Here is a 24,714-nt window from a genome sequence, read left to right as displayed (position 1 = left end):
GCTAATTTTTTGTATTTTTAGTAGAGATGGGGTTTCACCATGTTGGCCAGACTGGTCTTAACTCCTGACCTCGTGATCCACCCACCTAGGCCTCCCAAAGTGCTGAGATTACGGGCGTGAGCTACTGGGCTGGACGCCAACAGCCTATTTTTAATAACCCATATGAGTACAGGACAGAAATATATCCCTAACTCTGTACCTGAAGTAAGGTAATACATAAAAGACATATTTGCAAACGACTTGAGGCAAGAAAAGAAATACAACACATCTCTAATTCTGATTGTATCTGCAATCAACCTCTTATCACTTCCCTCTTCATGTGCAGAATTTACCTTGGCTGAGACACAGTCAAGAAAGAAGACAGGTGGCCAGGCACAGTGGCTCACACCTGTAATCTCAGTACTTTGGGAGGCCGAGGTGGGCGGGTCACCTGAGGTTAGGAGTTTGAGACCAGCCTGACCAACATAGAGAAACCCCGTCTCTACTAAAAATGCAAAAATAGCCGAGCGTGGTGGCACATGCCTGTAATCCCAGCTACTTGGGAGGCTGAGGCAGGAGAATCTCTTGAACCCAGGAAGTGGAGGTTGTGTTGAGGCTAGGTTGCGCTGTTGCACTCTAGCCTGGGCAACAAGAGTGAAACTCCATCTCAACAACAACAACAAAAAAGAAGACGACAGGCTGTGTGCAGTGGCTCATACCTGTACACCAGCACTTTGGAAGGCCAAGTGGGAAGGATTGCTTGAGCCCAGGAGTTCGAAACCAGCCTGGGCAAAATAGCGAGATCTCGTCTCTACAAAAAAATAAAAAATTAGTCAGGTGTGTTGGCACATGCCTGTAGTCCCAGCTATAGGCTGAGGCAGAAGGAATGCTTGAGCTCAGGAGTTGGAAGGTATAATGAGCTGTGATGGCACCATTGCACTCCAGCCTGGGCAACAGAGTGAATGGGGGCATGGGGAAGGCCAGGTGTGGTGGCTCACACCTGTAATCTCAGCGCTTTGGTAGGCTGAGGCGGGAGGATTGCTTGCATCCAGGAGTTTGAGACCAGTCTAGGCAACACAGTGAGACTCCCATTTCTACAAGAAAAAATTTAGGCTGTAAGTGGAGAGTTATTGTTTAGTGGGTAGAGTTTTCTGTTTTATAAGATGAAAAGTTATGTAGATGGATAGTTTAATGGCTACATAACTTTATGAATATATGTAATACCACTGAACTATACACTGAAAAATTGGAGCTGGGCTTGTGCCTGTGGTCCCAGTTAATCAGGAAGCTGAGGCAGGAGGGTTACCTGAGCCCAGGAGTTCGAGGCTGCAGTGAGTTATAATTGAGCCACTGCATTCCAGCCTAGGCAGCAGAGTGAGACCTTATCTCTTAAAAAAAAAAAAAAAGGAAAAAATAGGCTGTAAACAGTTGATTCCTTACCAGTAACTTTTTAATATTGAATTAACAAATATTTATGGTATTTTTAACATGCTCAGAGTTCAGGCTTTTTTCAGCTGTGATCTAAATGAAAGTGAGAGTGAGGTGGTGAGAGAAGTCAGTGGAAATGTGAGTGAAAGATTGAGAAAGAGCTGGCTTAGATAGCCACAGTGTGTAGTTTTTTTTTTTTTTAGAGATGGGGTTTCACCTTGTTGCCTAGGCTGGAGTGCAGTGGCTATTCACAGGTATGATCATAGCACACTACAGCCTCAAACTCTCGAGCTCAAGCCAACCTCCTGGTTCAGCCTCCCAAGTAGCTGGGACCACAGGCTCATGCCACCACATCCAGTCAAAGTGTCTGGGTTTTTTGGTTTTCAATTAGGTTCCTCAGGTTAAATGGAAGTATGTGGTTTTTCGTTTTTTTGGGTTTTTTTTGTAAAGACAGTGTCTCATTATGTTGGCCAGGCTGGTCTTGAACTCCTGGCCCCAAGCGATCCTCCTGCCTCAGCCTCCTAAAGTGAAGTGCTGGAATAACAGGCATGAGCCGCTAGGCCTGGCCAAAGTTGAAAAGTAAAGTGATAAGGGAGAAGTAAATGTATTTTATCCTCTTGGAGAATTTGCTTGACCTATTGATTTTTACATTCAAATTGGCCTTTTGAACTCTTACATGAGTTCCTTATTTTGACAATGAATGCGTGTGTCCCTATCTTTTAATTAAATTGCCAGCCTAGAGTGTACTCCCAGGGGCCAAATGAGTAATTATCTTGTTACTTAATCTAGAAAGCATACTGTAAGGTAACTAAAGGATCTGAAAGTGTGGGAATGAAGAAAGCAACCCTCCAAATATATTTGCTTCTAAAACTCTTAAAATTTTCTGAACACTCATAAAGTTGAATGGCTTTAAGAAGAGTGAGACTTTATAATTGACCCAGTTAGTTAAAGTTACATGTAATTTTGTATAACAGTTTAAACCTTATTTTTGTGGAAGAAAAAGAAGCAGTTTACCATAATTGAGTAGCGAGGCCTTAAGGGTAAGAAATAGCATGCTTGATACCTAGTTTCTTCTTCTTTTTTTTTTTTTGAGATGGAGCTTCGCTCTTGTTGCTCAGGTTGGAGTGCAGTGTCACGAGAAAATACATTTACAGTGCTATACTGTATTTTCTTTTTCTTTTTTTTTTTTTTTTTTGGCTTTGAGATGGAGTCTTGCTCTGTCACCCTGGCTGGAGTGCAGTGGCACGATCTTGGCTCATTGCAACCTCTGCCTCCTGGGTTGAAGCGATTCTCCTGCCTCAGCCTCCCGGGTAGCTGGGATTATAGGCGGTGCCACCATGCCTGGCTAATTTTGTATTTTTAGTAGAGACAGGGTTTCTCCATGTCAGGCTGGTGTCGAACTCCTGACCTCAGGTGATCCGCTCGCCTCGGCCTCACAAAGTGCTGGGATTACTGGCGTCAGCCACGGCGCCCGGCCTCTAGTTTCTTCTATCAGTTAGCAAGTATGTTTTAAGCTCAACGGGGAAAGGAGAAATGATGAGTCTCTTACCCCTAGGAGCCTACAGTTAAGGGACAAGACATGAAGCAATTATGAGGTCAGCATGAAATAGTACATAATCAAGTATTAAATTGTTTTGTATATAGTTTTGAAGTTGTGTGATCAGTTTGTGATAGGGCAGTGAATCACAAATGTACTTTTTAGCTTCTGTATCCTTCGGATAATCTTACTTGGAACTTGAGTATAAAAAATGAATAAAAACAACAGAGTTGCCCTGATTAAATTGAGTGGTGGAGCTTGGAGTCAAAAAGATAGCCTTCTGTATTCACAGGTTCCACATCCTCTGATCCATCCAAATTAAAAAAATATATAGTGTAACTATTACATACCATTGTATTAGGTATTATAAGTAATCTAGCGATGATTTAAAGTATATGGGAGGGTGTACAGGTTATGTGCAAATATGCCATTTTATATAAGGGACTTGGGCATCTGAGGATTTTGGTGTTCAAGGATTTTGGAGTCAGTCAGGTCAGACTAATTATTAGATGGTGGACATGAATTTAGAGGTCATTGAGTTGTGTAATTTTGTACAGTAAAAGTATGTGTGTGTAAATTTTAATTAAAATGTATTATACAGAAACTAGTGTATCTTTAACAGAATATCTTGAGTTTCTTTTGATTGACTGATTGATTGGTCGATTGATTGAGATAGGGCTCTCGCTGTGTTACCCAGGATAGCATTGGGCTCAAGTGATCTTCCTGCCTCAGCCTCCCAAAGCTCTGGGATTACAGGTGTGAGCCACTGCACCCAGCAGGTTTCTTAATTATGTAGGCTGGTGCACTTGCAAAATATAGCCACAACTATAATATAGTCTGTTTCCAAGCCCCCAAAAGGCTCCCTCCTGCCCCCTCCAACAGTTAGTACCTTTTTTCCAAAGGTAACTGTTGGTCGTTATGACCTCCTATCACCCATATTTGTTTTGTGTGGTCATGAATTTCAAACTGAATAACATTCTAGCATTCTTTGTGAAATTTGTGTTCTTACGTAATGGCAGTAGTTCACATTCTTTTTCATTGCTATGCAGTATTCAAAATTGTGTAAATATACCACATTTTACTTATTCATTCCATTATGTGTATTTGGGTAGTATCAATTTTTGGCTGTATAAATAAAGATGCTGTGAACATTATACCTGAGCACCTATTTTGAGTATATATCCAGGGATAGAGTTACTGGATAATGGAGCCACATGTATATTTAGTTTTTCCTGCAGCATTTTATTACAGAAATTTTCAAAAATAAAGAAGAGTTGACAGAATTGTTTGAATACCCATATTCATTCCTACCACCTAGATTCTGCAGTAAACGTTTTGCTGTATTTGCTTTCACACATACCTATTCATCATTCTGTCAATCTATCCTGTTGATGTGTTTCAAAAATAAGTTGCCAAATAGTTTTCCAAGTGGTTGCACTAATTTTCTGCTTGTACTGACAATATGAGAGTTTCATTTGTGCCACGTCTTCACCAGTATCTGGTATTGTCAATCTTTATTTTTGAAACTTTTTTTAGCTTTGAAGTATAATTGATATAATTATATATACTTATGATGTACACCATGGTGTTTTAATATATGTATACATCATGAAATGATTACCACAGACAAGCTAATTTACAGATCCTTCACCTCACAGTTATGATTTGCTATTGTGAGAATATTTAAGATGTATTTTCATAGCAGTTTTCAAGTATACACAATACATTATGCTAAGCTGTAGTCACTATGTTATACAACAGATCTCTGGAATTGTAGATCTGTTTTATTTTAGACATTTTAATAAGTGTGTAGAAGTATAGAAATGCAGTTGACCTTTGAACAACATAGAGTTGAATAGCGTGGGTCCACTTACAGTGCTAATTTGTTTACACAAGTATGTTGGAATTTTTGTTTGAGATTTGTGACAATTTTTTTTTTTTTACGCTTAATTCGCTTTATTTTCCTTGTCTAAAAACCCTATGTTGTAGCCACAGCTGGAGCCTGGGTCTGCTGCACAGAGACTCTGGTGTGGGTCTTGATGAGGTGGTCAGTGAATTCCTGATCGGGAGACTTGGTGAATACAGTCTCCTTCCAGAGGTCGGGGGTCAGGTAGCTGTAGGTCTTAGAAATGGCATCAAAGGTGGCCTTGGCAAAGTTGCCCAGGGTGGCAGTGCAGCCCCAGGCTGAGGTGTAGCAGTCATCGATACCAGCCATCATGAGCAGCTTCTTGGGCACAGGTGCAGAGACAATGCCAGTGCCCCTGGGTACAGGGATGAGGTGCACCAGCGCAGAGCCGCAGCAGCCTGTCACCTTGCAAGGGACGGTGTGGGGCTTGCCGATCTTGTTCCCCCAGTAGCCTCTGCGCACGGGGACAATGGAGAGCTTGGCCAGGATGATGGCCCCATGGATGGCGGTGGCCACCTCCTTGGAGCACTTAACACCCAGACCGACGTGGCCATTGTAGTCCCCGATAGCAACAAACGCCTTGAACCTGGTGTGCTGGCCAGCACGGGTCTGCGTCTGCACTGGCATAATCTTCAAAACCTCATCCTTGAGAGAGGCCCCCAGGAGAAAGTCAATGATCTCTGATTCCTTAATGGGCAGGGAGAAGAGATAGATCTCCTCCAGGGACTTGATCTTCATGTCCTTGACCAAGCAGCCCAGCTTGGTGACGGGCATCCACTCCTTATCCTCGGCCTTGCCTCCGCGAGCTCCGCAGCCTCGGCCCCGGCCCCGTCCACGGCCGCGACCCTGGCCCCGGATGCCACTGCCGAAACCTCCGCGGAAGCCACCGCAGTTCCCCATCCCAGGGCCGCCAGGGCCTCCGGGCCCCCCCGCTGCACTGGTGTCATCCACCATTTGGTGTTTTCTCGGAGAAGAAAGGATTTGTGACAATTTGAATAAACTTAGGTGATTCTCATTTTTTGAAATATCAAAAAATTAAGGTATGTCATGATGGATGCATAAAATATGTAAATACTAGTCCATTTTATCATTTACTACCATAAAGCATTCACATCTATTATAAAAAATTAAAATTTGGGCTGGGCATGGTGGCTAATACCTGTCATCCCACACCTTTGGGAGGCCGAGGCAGGAAGATCACTTGAACTCAGGATTTTGAGACAGCCTGGGCAGGAGAGCAAGACCTCATCTTTACAAAAAATCAAAAGAATTAGCTGGAGCCAGACGAGGTGGCTCACGCCTGTAATCTCAGCACTTTGGGAGGCCAAGGTGGGTGGATCACTTGAGGTCAGGAGTTTGAGACGAGCCTGGCCAACATGGTGAAACCCTGTCTCTACTAAAAATATAAAAATTAGCTGGGTGTGGTAGTGCATGCCTGTAATCTCAGCTACTCAGGAGGCTGAGGCAAGAGAATTGCTTGAATCCGGGAGACAGAGGTCGCAGTGAGCCAAGATCATGCCACTGCACTCCAGCCAGGGTGACAGAGCAAGACTCCATCTCAAAGCAAAAAAAAAAAAAAAAAAGAAACAAAAAGAAAATACAGTATAACACTGTAAATGTATTTTCTCTTCCTTATGATTTTCCTAATATTCTTTTCTCTGGCTTGTTTCGTAAGAATGCAATATGTTATACATGTAACATACAAAATACGGGTTAATCAAGTTTGTGTTATCCATAAGGTTTCTTTGGTCAACAGTAGCTTATTAGTAGTTAAGTTTTTGGGAAGTCAAAGTTTAGGCCAGGCATGGGGCATATACCCGTAATCCTAGGTATATGTGTTGGGAGGCCAAGACAGAAGCCAAGACAGCAGATCATTTGAGCTCAGGAATTCGAGACCAGCCTGGGCAACACAGCAAAACTCTGTTTCTATAAAAAATAAAAAATTAGCTGGATGTGGTGGCGGGCACCTATAGTCCCAGCTACCTGAGAGGCTGAAGCAGGAAAATTGCTTGAGCCTGGGAGGCGGAGGTTGCAGTATGCCAAGATTGCGTCATTGCACTCCAGCCTGGGTAACGGGAGTGAAACCCTGTCTCAAAAAAAAGAAAAATTATATGAAGGTTTGCGACTGCACTGGGGGTTGAGACCCCTAACCCCCATGTTCAAGGGTCAGCTGTATTTCATTGTGGTTTTAATTTGCATTTTCCCAGTGAGTAGTAGAGTTAACCTTTTCAAGTGCTTGTTGGCCTTTCGGGTATTGTCTTTTGTGAAGTCTTTTGTCCAGTTTGTGTGTGTGTGTGTGTGTGTGTGTGTGTGTGTGTGTTTGGTGGGGACAGAGAGTCTTGCTCTGTTGCCCAGGCTGGAGTGCAGTGGCGCGATCTTGGCTCACTGCAACCTCCGCCTCCCAAGTAGCTGGGATTACAGGCGCCCACCACACCCGGCTAATTTTTTTGTAGTTTTAGTAGAGATGGGGCTTCACCATGTCAGCCAGGCTCGTCTCAAACTCCTGACCTCGTGATCCACCCGCCTCTGCCTCCCAACGTGCTGGGTTTACAGATGCGATCCACCACGCCCGACGTTGTCCAGTTTTTAATTGGGTTGTCTGTCTGTTAAAAACTTGATTTGTAGGAGTTTAAAGTATATTTTACTAATAAAAAAGAATGGTAATTGTTCTCTGCATAATATTTAGAAAATAAGGCCGGGCACAGGGGTTCAAGCCTGTAATTTCAGTGCTTTGGGATGCCAAGGTGAGAGGATCCCTTAAGGGAAGGAGGTTGAGACCAGCCTGGGCAGAATACTGAGACCCCATCTCTACAAATAATATAAAAAAGTTAGGTGTGGTGGCATGCACCTGTAGTCCCAGCTACTTGGAAGATTGAGGCAGGAGGATCACTTGAGCCCAGGAGCCGAGGTAACAGTGAGATATGATCACACCACTACACTCCAGCCTGGGCAACCTCAAGATCCTGTCTCTTAAAAAAAAAAAAGGGGGGGGGGAAGGAAATAAAGAATAGAAGGAAAGTAGAGATTGTGTTAGATCCTAGAATGTGAAGATAAATAAAATGATCTCCATGTTCTCTGTACCCGCATTCTAGAGAGGGATGTAGGTAAATGGATATAAAATACACTGCCATAAATTTTATGAAGAAGAATGTTTAGGGTGCTATAATTTGCTCAACACTTCATTATTTTTGCCTTCTTGATATTTTAAATAATACTATGAATGTTTAATCGATAAAACACTTCTTGTTTTAGAATATTTTATTTGTATAAATTTAGGAATTGCTGGATCTTGCCAGGCACAATGACTCATGCCTGTAATCCTAGCACTTTGGGATGTGGAGGCAGGAGGATTGCTTGAGCCTAGAAATTGGAGACTAGCCTGGACAACATAGTGAGGTCCCATCTCTAAAAAAAAAGGGGGGGAAGGAATTGCTAAATCAAAGGATGTGAGGATTTTAAAGCTCTACACGATCAATCGGATCATCCTAAATAATTTATCGAAACAGTGGAAAAATATGTTCCACAACAAAGCATACCTCTTTGGTGACCAAAATGTGGCATTGATGAATATTGGGGGGTTCCCCCTAAAACTTTAACCCCCTTTGTGTTGGCACATTCATGAGATAATTCTGTTGACTAGGTTATAGTTTTTTTTTTTAATCAAAGAATAAAACATGGTCTCCTTGATTAGAGTTAGATATCCCTTGCTTCCTTGAATGAATTCCTTTTTCTTTTTCTGTTTTTGAGATGGAGTCTTGCTGTGTTACCCAGGCCTGTAGTACATTGGCACAATCTCCACTTACTGCAACCTCTGCCTCCCAGGTTCAAGCAGTTGTGCCTCAGCCTCCCGAGTAGCTGGGACTACAGGTGTATGCCACCATGCTTGGCTAATTTTTTTGCATTTAAAATTTTTTTTTGAGATGGAGTCTCGCTCTGTCACCCAGGTTGGAGTGCAGTGGCAGGATCTCGGCTCACTGCAAACTCCATCCCCTGGGTTCAAACGGTTCTCCTGTCTCAGCCACCTCCCAAGTAGCTAGGATTACAGGCGTGTGCCACCACTCCTGGCTAATTTTTGTATTTTTAGTAGAGAGGGGATTTCACTATGTTGGCCAGGCAGGTCTCGAACTCCCAGACTCAAGTGATCGGCCCACCTCGTCCTCCCAAAATGCTGGGATTACAGGTATGAGCCACTGCACCCAGCCATTTTTTTGTATTTTTGTAAAGGCAGAGTTTCACCACATTGGCCAGGCTGGTCTGGACTTCAGGTTGCCCTGGCCCCTTAAAGTGCTGGGATTACAGGCATGAGCACCCAGCCTAGTTCCTTTTTCAAATGAATAGCACATAAGTATATGTTGGCTCTTACTAACTTTACTCTGGGAGAAAAAAACATAGCTCCAATTTTCTTTTCATTATAGGCTCTTTCTTGAATAGAATACTTGCATAGAATAACAATAGCTTATACATTGGTGAGGGGAGTGTTTACATTGCCCCCAACATACTGTTTAATGCATAACATACATTATTTTATTTAATTATCACATAGTATCTGTAAAGAGGAACTATATTATTTTTAATACTATTAATATGCTATATAATATGTATATATATGTTTCTACTACTTATATATCATGCAATATGTACATTATAGCTGACATAGAGGCTCAGCAGTTTGTACTCTGGATAAGTTTGTTACATTTAATTTTTTATTTTTCTTTTTAGTGACAGGGTCTCACACTGTTGCCTATGCTTGAGTGCAGTGGCACAATCATAGCTCATTGCAGCCTCAAACTCTGGGCTCAAGCGATCCACCTGCCTCAGCCTCCTGAGTAGCTGGGACTAGAGGTGCATGCCACCACACCTGGCTAATTTTTGTCTTTTTGGCAGAGACAAGGTCTCGCTCTTTTTCCCAGGCTGGCTTTGAATTCCTGGGCTTAAGCAATTCTACCTTGGCTTCCCAAAGTGTTGGGATTACAGGCGTGGGCGACTGCACCCAGCTGTGTTTCACTTTCTTGCTGGTGTTTTTGGAAGCACAAAAGTGATTAATCCTGATACAAACCAGGTTGTCTATTTTTTTCTTTGGGGAGCTTTTGGTATTTTCAAGGAGGGGGTCAAACTTGATTCTTCTGCATGTGACTAGCCTGATGTTCCAGCACCATTTGTTGAAAATAGTTTTCTTTTCTCATTGAATTATCTTGGTATTCTTGCCAAAGATCAGTTGTCTATAAATATGAGAGTACATTTCTGGACTCTTCTGTTCCATTGGTCTATATGTCTGTCCTTAGGCTAGTACTGTACTGTAGCTTTATAAGTAAGGTTTGAAATCAGAAAGTGTGAGTCTTTTTTTTGTTGTTGTTCTCCCTTTTCAGGATTGTTATGGCTATTCTTAGTCCCTTGTATTTCCATGTGAATTTTAGGATCAACTGTCAATTTCTGCAAATGAGCCAGCTAGAATTTTGATAGAGCTACATTTAATTTTTTTAATGAACCCACATTGAAATATTCAACGATTGCCCAAACATTATCACCCCAAACCCACTGTTTATCTTAGAGTTCATTCTTGGTGTTGTACATGGATTTGCCATGTATAATGACATGCATCCACCATTATAGTATCATACGTGTAGTTTTACTGCTCTAAAAATTTTCCGTGTTTCCATCTGTTCATCCCTCCCCCCAACACCTGACAACCACTGATGGTTCTATTGTCTCCATAGTTTTGCCATTTGCAGAATGTTGCATATTTGGAATCATACAGTATGTAGCCTTTTCAGATTGGCTTCTTTCATGTAGTAATATGTATTTAAAGTTCCTCCATGTTTTTCATGGCTTGATAGCTCATTTATTTTTTAGTGCTGAATAACATTCCATTTGCATTGATATACTGTAGTTTATCTATTTACCTACCGAAGGACACCATAGTTACTTCCACATTTCGATAGTCATGAATAAAGCTCCTGTAAACATTTGTTTCTGGGTTTTGGTTGGATGTATTTTTCAACTCCTTTGGGTAAATACCAAAGGGTGCAATTGCTGGATCAAATGGTAATAATATGTTTAGTTGTGTGAGAATTATCAAACTGTCACCCAAAGCATACCATTTTTGTTGTTGTTGTTATTGTTTTTTGAGATGGAGTCTCGCTGTCCCCCAGGCTGGAGTACAGTATGGCGTGATCTCAGCTCACCACAACCTCCACCTCCCTGGCTCAAGCGATTCTCGTGCCTTAGCCTCCCGAGTAGCTTGGATTACAGGCACGCGCCACCATGCCCAGCTAATTTTTGCATTTTTAGTAGAGACGGGGTTTCACCATGTTGGCCAGGCTGGTTTCAAACTCCTGACCTCAGGTGATCCTCCCGCCTTGGCTTTCCAAAGTACTGGGATTACTGGCGTGAGCCACCGTGCCTGGTCGCAAAGCATACCATTTTGCATTCCCACCAGCAGTAAATGAGAGTTTCTGTTACCACACATCCTTGCCAGGACTTAATGTCAGTGTTTTGGATTTTCACCATTCTGATAGGTGTGTGTGGTATTTTTTGTTTTAATTTGCAGTTCTCAGTGCTTCTCAGTACCTCCCACCCACCTTATCTGGGACAGGATGGCTGGAGGGGCTGGAGTTGGGTAGTTCTCTTTCCCCAGGTAGGTTAAGCTCTGGTAAAAGTTTCTCCCAGAACTTTATATTAAATTAAAAGTTTCGCATGAGGATAAGACTTATTAGGAGCAGAATGCTCTGGCATATTTAAAATGGTTTATTTTCCTCTCCGCCTCCTGGAAGCACTCATGTGAGGACCTGGTAGAGGTTTTGGAGGTAAAATTCACAAAAGTGTGGGGGCCCCATATGATTGGGTCCACTTGGAGTTTTTATTTTAATTTTCTTTATTTTTTATTTACATTTTTTGTTTGTTTTTTTGTTTTGGAGATAGTCTTGCTCTGCGGCCCAGAATGGAATACAATGGCACAATCTCAGCTCACTGCAACCTCTGCCCCCTCCGATTCAAGCTATTCTTGTGCCTCAGCCCCTCTCGAGCAGCTGGGATTACAGATGTACACCACCATGCCCGACTAATTTTTGTATTTTTTGTAGAGATGGGGTTTCGCCACATTGCCCAGGCTGGTCTCAAGATCCTAGCCTCAAGTGATCCGCCTGCCTCAGCCTCCCAAAGTGCTGGGATTACAGGCGTGAGCTACTGTACCCAGCCTTGACTTTTTAATAATAGCCATTCTGACTGATGAGATGGTATCTCATTGTGGTTTTGATTTGCATTTCTTTTCTTATTTCTTTTCTTTTCTTCTTCTTTTTTTTTTTGTTTTTTTTGAGACAAAGTCTGTTTCTGACACTCAGGCTGGAGTACAGTGGTGCAATCTTGGCTCACTGAAACCTCCGCCTCCCAGGGTCAAGCAGTTCTCCTGCCTCAGCCTCCCGAGTAGCTGGGATTATAGGCACCCACCACCATGCCCAACTAATTTTTGCATTTGTAGTAGAGATGGAGTTTCACCATGTTGCCCAGGCTGGCCTCGAACTCCTGACCTCAGGTGATCCGCCTGCCTTGGCCTCCTAAAGTGCTGGGATTACGGGTGTGAGCCACTGCACCCAGCCAATTTGCATTTCTCTAGTGATCAGTGATAATCGGAATGGCACGCAATTTACAACATTAGTTGTTTATTTCTGGAATTTTCCATATAGTATTTTCAGACCATGGTTGACCACAGTTAACTGAAACCTTGCAATAAGTGGGGACTGCTGGAGATCCTCTTCATTTTAAAGATGCAGAAATAGGTTGGGCAGTAGAGCAGGGCAACTAGGAGAAATGCATTTAAACAATAGGGATAACTGCACAGTGAGGCAGAAAATGTTATATAATACACTAGATTTGGCTCAAAGGCAGTCACAGGAGCCTCTAGGAGTTCATTTCCAGTAGAGTCCAGGAGAGGAATGAGATACTGGAATTAAGTAGGTTATACAGTGATACTTGAAGTAATGAGACTTCTTTAAAATGAAATGGGTCTTCTAAAAATGTTTCATAAATCCTAAAGGTAGGCACAACATATGGCACATAAATTATCAGAAATACCCATATGTATAACATCTCTTTTTTCATTTGGAAGTAAACAGCCCTGCCTCAGCAAATTTCTCAAGTTAATAAAATGTTGTTAGTGTCCCCGTGTCTTCTTTTCTATTCGCAGTTGGTGATTTCCTTTCTTTTGCCAATCTCCCTGATAGGCAATCTGTGCTCTCTGTCTAACCTTTCTCTCTTGAATTTATAGTGTAGTTATTACTAAGGCACCAATTCCTATCAATTAAGGCTCATTTCAGTGTAATGTGGATGTGTTTTATTTAGTATTATGTCCACTGGGCCTTTGTATATTTAGCATTTGCACCACTCCCCACCCCATTTTCATGTGACAACTGGAGGCCTTGTTCAAAAAACTACCAGAAAAAGGACATGTATCCCGTCCTTTATGGCTTTCTTGTAACACCAGAAACTATCCAGCCTTGTTTTGTCCTGTTTACTGTAAGATCCTAAGCCAGTGGTTCTCAACCAGGATGAATTTGCTCTCCAGGAAACGTTTAGCAAAGTCCAGAGACATTTTTGGTTGTCACAATGTGGCAGGGAAGAGGGTGCCACTGGCATCTAGTGGATGGAGAGAACTGCCAAACACCCTGTGATGTACAGGACAGCCCCTAGGACAAAGAATTGTCTTACTAAAATGTCAGTATTGCCCAGGTTGAGAAGCCCTTCACTAAGCAAGCCCCTTTTCCTCTCTAACCTCAGTTAGGTCCTTAATTAAGTTTGTTTCTTCAACTGAAAAGTGGAGGTTATTGCAACTTTTTCAAATGGTTGCAAAGATAAATGAATTTAAGGCGTGGAAATATTTAGCACAGTATCTGACACACAGTGGCACTCTGCTGAAAGAATAAATTAGGGTTTTAAAAAAATGTTGTATAATGCAGCTTCTCATCCATCCTGATTTTCCTGCAAAAATTCTCATGTTAAATGTTTTGATCCATTATCACTGTAAATCTCTTACATGTTATAGAAATTCCTGTATTTAAGCTTCTGAAATTTCCTAGACTACCTCTTAAATATGTTTTGATTTTTGGTCATGAAAGCAATGATTATACCACCACTGGAACAAATCTTTTTAAGTAACAGAAACCTTTTCCTGTTCTTTTCTAAAGCACTTCACTGAATTAAAGATTGGTGAGGAGTGTAGGTCAAAGTTTAAGTCAATCAGTAATTGAATATTTCCTGTTGTCAAAGAGTTAATAAGTTCATGATCAAATAGCATATGTAGGAGAAGACGTTAGAAAGATTTCAGAAACACTAAACTTATCCCATTCTCTTTGTGCTTTTAATTTTATGTAGCAATTCAAGGCCATCAATAGTTGTAGTCTTAAAAGCCCCTAAAAGCAGAAATGATATTACTGTCAAGAACTAGTAAACCATACATGAAAGATTTGTGGATTGTTTAGATTTTTATGATGTACCCCTGTTTGCAAGGTGGTGTTAGGTCCTATGAATTAGGAGTTTGTAAGTTTAGTTAATTGGCTGAGGCCCATTGTTGATGTGTTAATTTTTTTGTGAATTAGTTTTTAACATACGGATCCTGCACAAGATAAATTTATACCTTTAAACATTTCAGTTTTTTGGTATCGTAAATGGTGTTCAAACTTTTTATTTTGGCTTCCAGTTCATTGCTGGTATTTACAAATACAATTGATTTATGTGTGTTCTTTTAACCTGCAACCTTGCTGAATTCATTTTAGGAGGTTTTGGTTAGAGTCCTTGGGATTTTCTAAATAGGCTCATGTCTGTTTGTCTCTCTTTAATTAAAATTTTTTAGGGTGTGTTTTTGTAAAGCGTTAATATTCAGTTTTGGGTGTTTTCATTCTCAGACTGATTCTCAACCTGGCCCTCTTTCAAACTTTCACACCTTCTCCCTTTTCAACTTCACTCCCTTCCCCAGAAATCACTGAAATGACTTCTGAGCACATTGTCATTTTATCTTACTGATTCAAAATTATTATTAGATACGTTATTATACCCTGGAGGTAATAGAATAGTGCATCCAGAGTCTTTAATTATGTAGGACAATTGTGTTAGTGGGTGAAAGCTGTTAGGCTTTTGGATTCTTGCACCTACTTTTTATTGATTTTTTTTTTTCCTCATTGTCAGTTCTTCATCTGCTGTTAGTGTGTCTGCCCTTAAAGTACCTCTTCCTACTTCTAATAATTTGGCATGTTGGAAAACCAGATACTCAAGCTCATCACAGTATTTTCTAGCAACTCCCAATAGAGAGTTCCCAGAGGCAGTGGCAGTTAAGTTGCATTTTCACTTGTGAATAAACTATTCTGGGGTTTAGATACATAGGTACTTTATATTTTTTTAAGTTAAAAATTTTTTAAAGTTTGGAACAAATTTGCTTAATAAAGTCAGTTTTAGCGGGAAATTCACATGCACATGAGAATCGAAAGAAAGAACCTTTAATGTTGATGTAAGCTTATCATTCCTTTTTCACATATACCTCACCACCTCCTCTGTGTTTAATTATCTGGACTTTTTTCTCATCCCTAGATTTTGTTTCTCAAAAATGTTTCTCCCTTAAAACATGTTTTAATGAACTCTGTAAGATCTAAGTTCTTAATCTCAAAGTAATCTTTAGATTGAGGAGTACTAAAATTGAGATCCACAGACCCTTTAAGGTCAGGGATAGAACTGCTTTCAGTGTGATTGATTTCCTTAGTAATCTTATGTGTTTTATTCAAAAACGTTATCTGAAATAGCTTTCATTGGACTGCATAAGGTTTCCATGGCAAAAAAAAAAAGTTTTAAGAATCCGTGAGAGGCAATCCCAGAGTGAGCTCCTGTCATTGCTGCCAGAAACCACAAAGCCTTTTGAGAGTTCTGAACTCTGAGTCACAGAGTTCTGATAGGTATGTGGTATTGTAATTCAGTTGAATTTTGCTGTTGGAATATTTAGGTAAATTGTCAGACGTAATTAAGATTTGCGGCACGAAATGGGCCCAAATATATATGGAGTCTTGCTCTGTTGCCCAGGATGGAGTGCAGTGGCACGATCTCAGCTCACTGCAACCTCCACCTCCCAGGTTCAAGTGATTCTCCTGCCTCAGCCTCCCACCACGCCCTGTCTGTGATAAGATGTTTTTTTTTTTTTCTTGAGATGGAGTCTTGCTCTGTTGCCCAGGCTGGAGTGCAGTGGCACGATCTCAGCTTACTGCAAGCTCCTCCTCCCGGGTTCACACCATTCTCCTGCCTCAGCCTCCGGAGTAGCTGGGACTACAGGCACCTGCCACCACGCTCAGCCTGTGATAAGATTTTTAAATAAAAATTTCACGGCTTGTTGCTATGGCTCATGCCTGTAATCCCAGTAGTCTCGGCTCACTGCAACCTCCGTCTCTCTGGTTCAAGCGATTCTCCTGCCTCAGACTCCCGAGTAGCTGGGATTACAGGCACATACCACCACCCCCAGCTAATTTTTTCTATTTTAGTAGAGATGGAGTTTCACTATGTTGGCCAGGCTGGTCTCGAACTCCTGGTCTCAGGTGATCCACCCGCCTTGGCCTCCCGAGTAGCTGAGGCTACAGGCATGTACCACCACTCCTGGCTAATTTTTGTAGGGATGGGGTTTCGCCATGTTGCCCAGGCTGGGATTGCGGGTGTGAGCCACTGCACTTGGCCCCAAAACAATTTTTAATGGATGATGCTGGGACACCTACATATAACCACATAGTTAAGTGAAGTTGGGCCCCTTTCTTACTATATGCAAAAATTAACTCAGAATGGTTCATACACCTAAATGTAAGAGCTAAAACTTTATAAACCTCTTAGAAAATATAGGAGCAAGTGCTCATGACCTTGGGTTTGACAAACTTCTTAGGATACTGAAAGTAAAAGTAACCAAAGTTGAATTTCATTAAAATTTAAAATTTGTTCTTCAAATAACGTAAAGAAAGTGAAAAGGATGCAAGAAAATATTTGGGCTTTTTTTTGTTTGTTTGTTTGAGACAGAGTCTCCCTCTGTCATCTAGACTGGAGTGCAGCAGCACAATCTTGGCTTATTGCAACGCCACCTCCCAGGTTCAAGCAGTTCTTGTGCGTCAGCCTCCCAAGTAGTTGGGATTACAGGTGTGCGCTACCACCGCCTGCTAATCTTTTTTTTTTTTTTTTTTTGTATTTTTAGTAGAGACAAGGTTTGACCATGTTGGCCAGGCTGGTCTTGAACTCCTGACCTCAGGTGATCTGCTTGCCTCAGCCTCTCGAAGAAAATACTTGTAAATCATTGGTCTGCTAAGGGACTTGTGTCCAGGAGATAACAAAAAGATAATTTGCTATCAGAGAGGGCAAATCAAAATCACAATGAGATATCACATCTTATCCACTTGAATGGTTATAATAAAAAGATTAAGTTTAAGCAATGCTGTAGAGAAACTGGAACATTCTATTTCCCTTTTTAAAATGCACACTTCATTGATTTCCAGTGTGTTCAGAGTTACACAACCATCACTTACCAATACAGCTCTCGATGGGATTGTAAGATGGTGCAGGTGCTTTGGAAAAGTTTGGCAGTTCTACAAAAGGTTTTGCAGAGTTCCATTCATTGGTTTATATACCCAATAAAATGAAAACATGTACAAAAACTTATACATGAATTTTCATAACACTGTTATTCACAGTAGCTAACAAGTAGAAACAACCCATGTCCATCAGTGACTAAACAAAATGGTGGTGGACTATTCAGCGATAAAAAGGAATGCAATTCTGATAAATGCTGCATCATGGGTGAACTTTGAAAACATGCTAAGTGAAAGTCAAGCCACAAAAGACCACATATTAGTATGATTCCATACACAGGCATACCTTGTTTTATTGCACTTCACAGGGTTGTGTGTGTGTGTGTGTTTACACAACTTGAAGGTTTGTGGCAGCTCTGCATGAAACAATTCTTTTGGCACCATTTTCCCAGCAGCTCATTTCATTTCTCTGCTACATTTGGTAATTCTTGTGCTTTCAAACTCTTTCATTATATCTTTTATGGTGATCTGTGATCAGTTTTATTAGGGTGGTCTGGAACGAAACCCACACATCTGAATAATGCTTATCTATGAAATGCCCAGAATAGGCAAATCTATAGAGACAAAAAGCAAATTAGTTAGTAGTAGCCTAGGGCCGGGGAGTTTGGGGGAGTGACTGTTAATGAGTACACTTTCTTTTAGGGGTAATGAAAATGTTCTAAAATTGATAAGTGATGGTTGCATAGCTCTGAACACACTGGAAACCATTGAAGTGTGTATTTTAAATAGGGAAATAGAATGTGAATTATATCTCTAAGGTGTTACAGTTAATGGAAGCCTTTCACCTTATCGTGATACTGTATTTCCTCAGTGCTGAGATGTGCTTTTTAAGGCTGGGCTTGGCTGCTCACTCCTGGGATCCCAGCACTTTGGGAGGCCAAGGCAGGAGGATTGCTTGAGCCCAGGAATTCTAGACCAGCCTGGGCAACATAGTGAAAACCTGTCTCTACAAAATGTATATTTTTAATTAGCGGGGCATAGTAGCATGGGCCTGTAGTCCCAGCTACTCAGGAGACTGAAGTGGGAGGATCACTTGAGCCCGGGGGGTCATCAAGGCTGCAGTGAGCCAAGATTGTGCCACTGCACTCTAGCCTAGGTAACAGAATGAGACCCTATCTCAAAAAAAAAAAATATATATATATATACACACACACACACACACACATTTATCAGGAAGATAGATGTGATGCTAGCTTTTACATCTCTGTGTGTAATTGTTCAGGAACTGCATCAGTGCTAATCTGGGGGTTTTTGTTTTGGTCAAGATTTCATGGAACATCAGAAGTAGAACATACATTGAGACCAACTATTCTAAATCCTCCATTTTATGGTCTTAAATGTCAGTCTGGCAAAATTCAGAGAAAACATTTCCCAGTAGGAGACTGCAGCTGGGAAGAAGGTGGTGCCAGCAGCAGCTTGTAAGGATATAAAGAGAAGGATCAGAAGAGCTGGCTCTTATTTCCTACTGGAGGAAAAGATACCGCTTTTGGTGACAAGCTGCATGCTTTAGCAGTGACTTTATTTTTCCTTCACCACAAACCAGACTTGTGCTATTTCCAGCCTCAGCACATTATTTAGGCACTTCCCCACTGCATTGTTTTCGTTTCTGAAATTGTATCACATTCCCTAAATTGAATCCAACTTTTAATGTAGTGCCCTTCAGACAGACACGTTTTACATTCACCTGTTTTGTGTCTTTCTTGGCTTAAACCACCTAAGATTAGGGCCCGATACATTCTTGACAACATCCATCATTTTATAGGTGCTTCATTTATATATTAACAAACAACCGGAATGCTTCAGAGATTTTTCGCATCAGATCAGACCTTGCTGTTTTTGGTGTTTGACCCTATCTTCTGGCCGGGTGCGGTGGCTCACACCTGTATCACACCTGTAATCCCAACACTTTGGGAGGCCAAGGCAGGTGGATCACTTGAGGCCAGGATTCGAGACCAGCCTGGCCAACATGGTGAAACCCTGTCTCTACTAAAAATAAAAAAATTAGCTGGGCGTGGTGGCGCGTGCCTGTACTCCAGCTACTCGAGGTTGAGGTGGGAGAATTGCTTGAACCTGGGAGGTGGAGGTTGTAGTGAGCCAAGATCGCGCCACTGCATTCCAGCCTGGGTGACAGAGTGAGACCCTGTCTCCAAAAGAAAAAAAAAGACTCTATCTTCTGTCCTGCTTCAGCATATTTTATAACCCTGTCTTCCATTTCTATTCTACCCCCTTCCATGCTGCTGCATTTTTCCACAATGCATATTTTAATTTTAAATTATTCCTTTTCTCCTTTTCTTAAAGGCAGATGATTTCCTTTGGATTCTCGCTCTTTCTCTCTTTTGCATGCAGACATATGGAGAACTAAAGAAAGTATTAAGGAAAAGATTGTTTAAATTTATTTGAAATTTGCTTCTCTGTGAATTCCATCTTGAAATTTAAACTCACAGGGCAAGCCCATGTGTCTCCTAATCAACAACGAGGAAATGGTAGTTAGGTAAGACTGTATAAGACATTTAAGTAGATGATAGTGGAAAAGGGAAGAGAGGAAGTCGGAGGAATCAGGAAGGATATCTATCTCCAGTGACTAGTGGTGTCATTAGAGAAGAGCCCATATATTAAGTAAGCCCTTATCTTGGTAAGTGCTTTACTTATCTGCTTATTCCTTACAATACTTTTTTTTTTTTTTTTTTTTTTAACAGAGTCTAGCTCTGTGGGCCAGGCTGGAGTGCAGTGGCGTGATCTCAGCTCACTGCAACTTCTGCCTCCCAGGTTCAAGCAATTCTCATGTCGCAGCCTCCAGAGTAGCTGGGATTACAGAGCTAAATGACTGCACCTGGCTTCCAACCCTTTATTAAGATAGGTATTTTGTCTGTTATGCTGATGAGGAACGTTAATGCTCAGAGATGTTAAGAAGCTTGCGTAAGGCCACATACATAATTAAATACCAGAGCAGAAATTCCAGGGAATGCCTGTACTCTTTCCATTATGTATTTTTGTTCATTAACCTAGGTAGGGGGCATAGAAATTCTGAGTTTGAGAGGCATGTGGAAGGAAGTATATTTGGTTTGGTTTTGGACCTATTGAAGTTCCTGTAGGATGGGTAGGTGGAGTTTTGAAAGAGACAACAACCTAGGTATTTTCACTTGGGAGAATGTTGGGTGTAATTTATATCAAGTTTTCCTTTTTGGTTTTATTGTTATTTAATCCAAATCATTAGCAGTTTTTCTTTTTTTTTTCTTTTTGAGACAGCAGTTTTTCTTTTTCTTATTATTATTTAATCCAAATCATTAGCAGTTTTTCTTTTTTCTTTTTCTTTCACTTTGTCACCCAGTCTGGAGTGTAGTGGTATGATCTCGTCTCACTGTAGCTCAACCTCCTGGGCTCAAGCGATCCTGCTGCCTCAGTCCCCGAGGTAGCTGGGACTACAGGTGTACATCACCACTTCTGGCTAATTTTTGTATCTTTTATAGAGACGGAGTTTCACCATGTTGCCCAGGCTGGTCTCAAACTCCTGAGCTCAAGCTATCCGCCTGTCTTGGCCTTCCAAACTGCAAGGATTACAGGCGTGAGCCACTGTGCCAGGCACATTAGCAATTTTTCATAGCATATCTACAAAGTTCTAATATGTAATATAATGTATATTACAAGAACATAAGTGCTTTGATTTAGGTTATTCAGTTATATAATTATGTTGAGTCCCAACTGTGTGCCAGATACCGTGCTGAGTAGGTAGTAAACATTGGTAAGCAAAACAGACATAGCCCCTGCCCTTATCAGACTACCCACATAGCCCGGACACAGTGGCTCTCACCTGTAATCTCAGCACTTTGGGAGGCCAAGGCTAGAGGATCGCTTGAGGCCAGGAGTTTGGTCAGCCTGGTCAGCGAGACACTGTTTCTACCAAAACAAAAAAAATGCTGGGCATGGTGTTGTATACCTGTAATCCCAGCTATTGGGGAGGCTGCAGTGGGAGGATTACTTGAGCCTAGAAGTTGGAGGTTGCAGTGAGATGTGTTTGTATACCTTTTGTCATTAGGTCCATATTTAGGCCCTGAAATAGGCTAATCAAAATATTTATTTATTTTTTTTTTCATTTGTTTTCAGCTGGGGACGAAACACAGTAGCTTTGCAGATATAAAGTGGGAGCACAACCTAGCACTGGCATTGGAGGTCCTCAAAACAGTCCCCAGGTTTGGTGATTCAATAGGAGGGCTCTTAGGACTTAGTATATAATCTTACTCACATCTATGATTTGTTACAGCAAAGAATCAAAGCAAAATCAGCTAAGGGGAAAGGTGCTTTGGTCTAAAGGGAACTAAGCACAAGCTTCCAAGAGTTATCTCCTAGTGGAGTCACACAGGACATGCTTAATTCCTTCAACATATATGAAAGGTTTTCTGCCAGAGAAGCTCATTTGGAGACTCAGTGCCCCAGGTACTGATTAGGCACCCACTGCCTAGCATATGACAAAATTCCTGATTTTCAGAGGGGAAGCAGGTGTTGAACATAAACCATATAGTGTTCGCAGATAGGGAATGGTGGGAACCACCCCCAAATCCATATCTTTTTTTGTTGTTAAGATGGAGTCTCTCTCTGTTGCCCAGGCTAGAGTACAGTGGCAAGATCTTGGCTCACTGCAACCTCTGCCTCCCGGGTTAAAGCAATTCTCTTGCCTCAGCTTACTGAGTAGCTGGGATTACAGGCGTGCACCACCACGCCCAGCTAACTTTAGTATTTTTAGTAGAGATGGTTTTTTACCATGTTGGCCAGGCTGGTCTCGAACTCCTGACCTCAGGTGATACGCCTGCCTCGGCCTTTCAAGTTCTGGGATTACACGCATGAGCTACCATGCCCAGCCATCACATCTTTTAAAATTGTTGTTTTTATACCCCTGTCTAATCTTCTACTCACTCAGTGTCTGTTAGCCAACAATTGAATCAGGATTCCATTTTGCTGCCTAGAAAATCAGTGGCTGTCTAGTTATGAAACAATTGATAACTCAGATATCAAGCCATTTTAAAACAAGTATCATGGGAATTAAAATTTAAAATTAGGCATGTGTGGTAAGAAGGGTGAGGCCACATTCATCTTTAAAATATCAGGAGGTCTTAGTCATTTCCTTTCCTCTATGGTTTTCTGAACCATGTAAACTGAAATTAGATTGTTCAATCATTTTAAATATCTAAAAGATATATAGAGGGTTCCTTTGTTTTAACAAAAAAATACCAAAGGAGAAAATACACTCATAACGTGAATTAAAATATAGTTTTTATTTTCTTCTTTAATGTTTATTAATGTTTCCCCGTAAAGTAGAACTTTCCTTTTCTGTTCTGCTTTCTGTGTTCTCTACACGTATGTGAACCACAAGACTGAAGAAATCTAGCCTCTGAAAAACCCATAGTTGGAGTTTATTTTCTCTAAAACAGTTTAGTTATTTTTGTTTGTTAGGTTCAAGGATTTAAGAGACCCTTTATATTATCTTAGTCTTAAACCAATTTGTTCCCAGTTTGCGTGTGGATGACAGCTCATCAAAACTGGTCAACTAGGACTGAGGCTAAGATTCAGGAAGGTAATCTAGACTGGAAATGGTAATTCAAGGGTTGAAGAACTCAGAGCTGGCAGAGATCACAACAGAGGCCAAGAGTTTGTAGTATTCAAAGAGAAGCCAGAAAGCCAGGACCAAAGCCAAGGACAGTAGCACTTAGCTTAAAGTCTGCAAAGCAGAGAATCATGATGGGGAGAATCATGACGTCGGGGAGATGTTAGAATAATTTACAAATATTGGCATTTACAAAGCTCTTAGTTATCTCATGATTATATCAACTCTCTAAAGTGGGTGCTGTTATCTGCTTTATTCAAAGACATTAAGAGACTTGGTCCAAGCAATCACAGTAAGTAGCCGAGCTGAGACTGAGATCTTATAATTTAATTCTTCAGACTGAAAATCTCATCTTCTGAGATAGTAGTGTTTTTCAGACTGCTCTGTTGATTCTGAGGATTCTGCAAAGGTAACCAAGGTGAGGGCTTGGGGATGGGGAGCCTCATCCCTTCTAGGCCACACTCCATCCCAGCTTCATTCCATGAGTTGCTCAGTTTTAAATATTATTATAGGCCAGGCACCATGGCTCAACCCTGTGGCCCCACTACTCAGGAGGCTGAGGTTGGAGGATTGCTTGAGCCCAGGGGGTTGAGTTTACAGTAAGTTGTGTTTGTGCCACTGCACTTAAGCCTGGGCAACAGAGGGAGAACCTATCTCAAAAAAAGGTGGGGGTTATACACACGATTCCTTTGAATGAATTGTTTTGTTGTGTAAAAAATCAGTTGGATTAGGAGCAGCAGAATTCTAATTTCAGTATTGTCAATTAGTGACTGTAGGCAAGCTTGGTCCTGTGAAATGGGAAAGTTAGTCTTAGATAACTTTTAGATTTATTTTTGCCATAGTCCAGTCCATTTAAAAAGTTTTAAAAATTATTTTTAGAGATGAGGTCTTGCTATGTTGTCCAGGCTGGTCTCTTATCATGTGGAAATAGTTCATTTAACATTCCATGCCAGTTCAGTGAAGTCTGTGTTTATATCCTTTAGGCAGAATGAGAATGTTTTGGTGTGTGTATGTTTTATTCTAGTAGCTGAAGTTAAGGCAGGGTGAAACACAGTCATACAGCCAAACACTAGCCCAGCTTCCTACCCCTCCCAGGGCTCCCTTTCCCTTCTATCTCTGACCAAAAAATAAGCCCTCGAAAGGTTTTTAAAAAATAATCTTTTTCCTCTATATTTTAATATTTTAGGAACAAGTTCCAGTTCCAGTCTACCACCCAACACCTAGCCAGACTCGGCTAGCAACTCAGCTGACTGAAGAGGAACAAATTAGGATAGCTCAAAGAATAGGTCTTATACAACATCTGCCTAAAGGAGTTTATGACCCTGGAAGAGATGGATCAGAAAAAAAGATCCGGGAGTAAGTTTTAATTAATTTGTACATTTCAAAGTTTTATTTTCAGATTGCTTTTGAAAAATTTGCCTTTTCTCCTGCACTTTAGAAAGTCAGACATGTAATATATTGAAACACTTCACTTAATGCAAGAGAATGTTTAATTTTTTTTCATAGCTCTATTACTGGCTACTAACAAGAGAATGTTATGTAGCAATTAAGAATTTTCACAGGCCGAGCACAGTGGCTCATGCCTGTAATCCCAGCACTTTGGGAGGCTGAGGTGGGGGGATCACTTGAGGCCAGGAGTTCGAGACCAACCTGGCCAACATGGTGAAACCTCATCTCT

The 24,714-nt window shown here is 41.2% G+C and overlaps 2 protein-coding genes across 2 annotated transcripts in view; one reads left to right on the top strand and one right to left on the bottom strand.

Annotated features, from left to right (window-relative positions):
* The window catches only part of RNF11 (ring finger protein 11), a 36,846-nt gene that overhangs the window by 9,324 nt on the left and 2,808 nt on the right, over positions 1-24,714 (top strand). Inside the window, exon 2 of the mRNA XM_003829563.7 lies at positions 24,223-24,392. Within this exon, the coding sequence (XP_003829611.1) occupies positions 24,223-24,392 (170 nt within the window). The remainder of the gene's footprint in view (positions 1-24,222; positions 24,393-24,714) is intronic.
* On the bottom strand, positions 275-19,759 carry LOC112440841 (small ribosomal subunit protein uS5-like). Its single transcript, XM_063607709.1, has one exon. The coding sequence runs from the start codon at positions 5,802-5,804 to the stop codon at positions 4,923-4,925; it is 882 nt and encodes a 293-aa protein (XP_063463779.1). The 5' UTR covers positions 5,805-19,759; the 3' UTR covers positions 275-4,922.

The sequence above is a fragment of the Pan paniscus genome, chromosome 1 (assembly GCF_029289425.2).
Source record: "Pan paniscus chromosome 1, NHGRI_mPanPan1-v2.0_pri, whole genome shotgun sequence".
Taxonomy (NCBI): domain Eukaryota; kingdom Metazoa; phylum Chordata; class Mammalia; order Primates; family Hominidae; genus Pan; species Pan paniscus.
The sequence above is the reverse complement of the archived record's forward strand: the minus strand, read 5'-3'. Positions and strand labels throughout refer to the sequence as shown.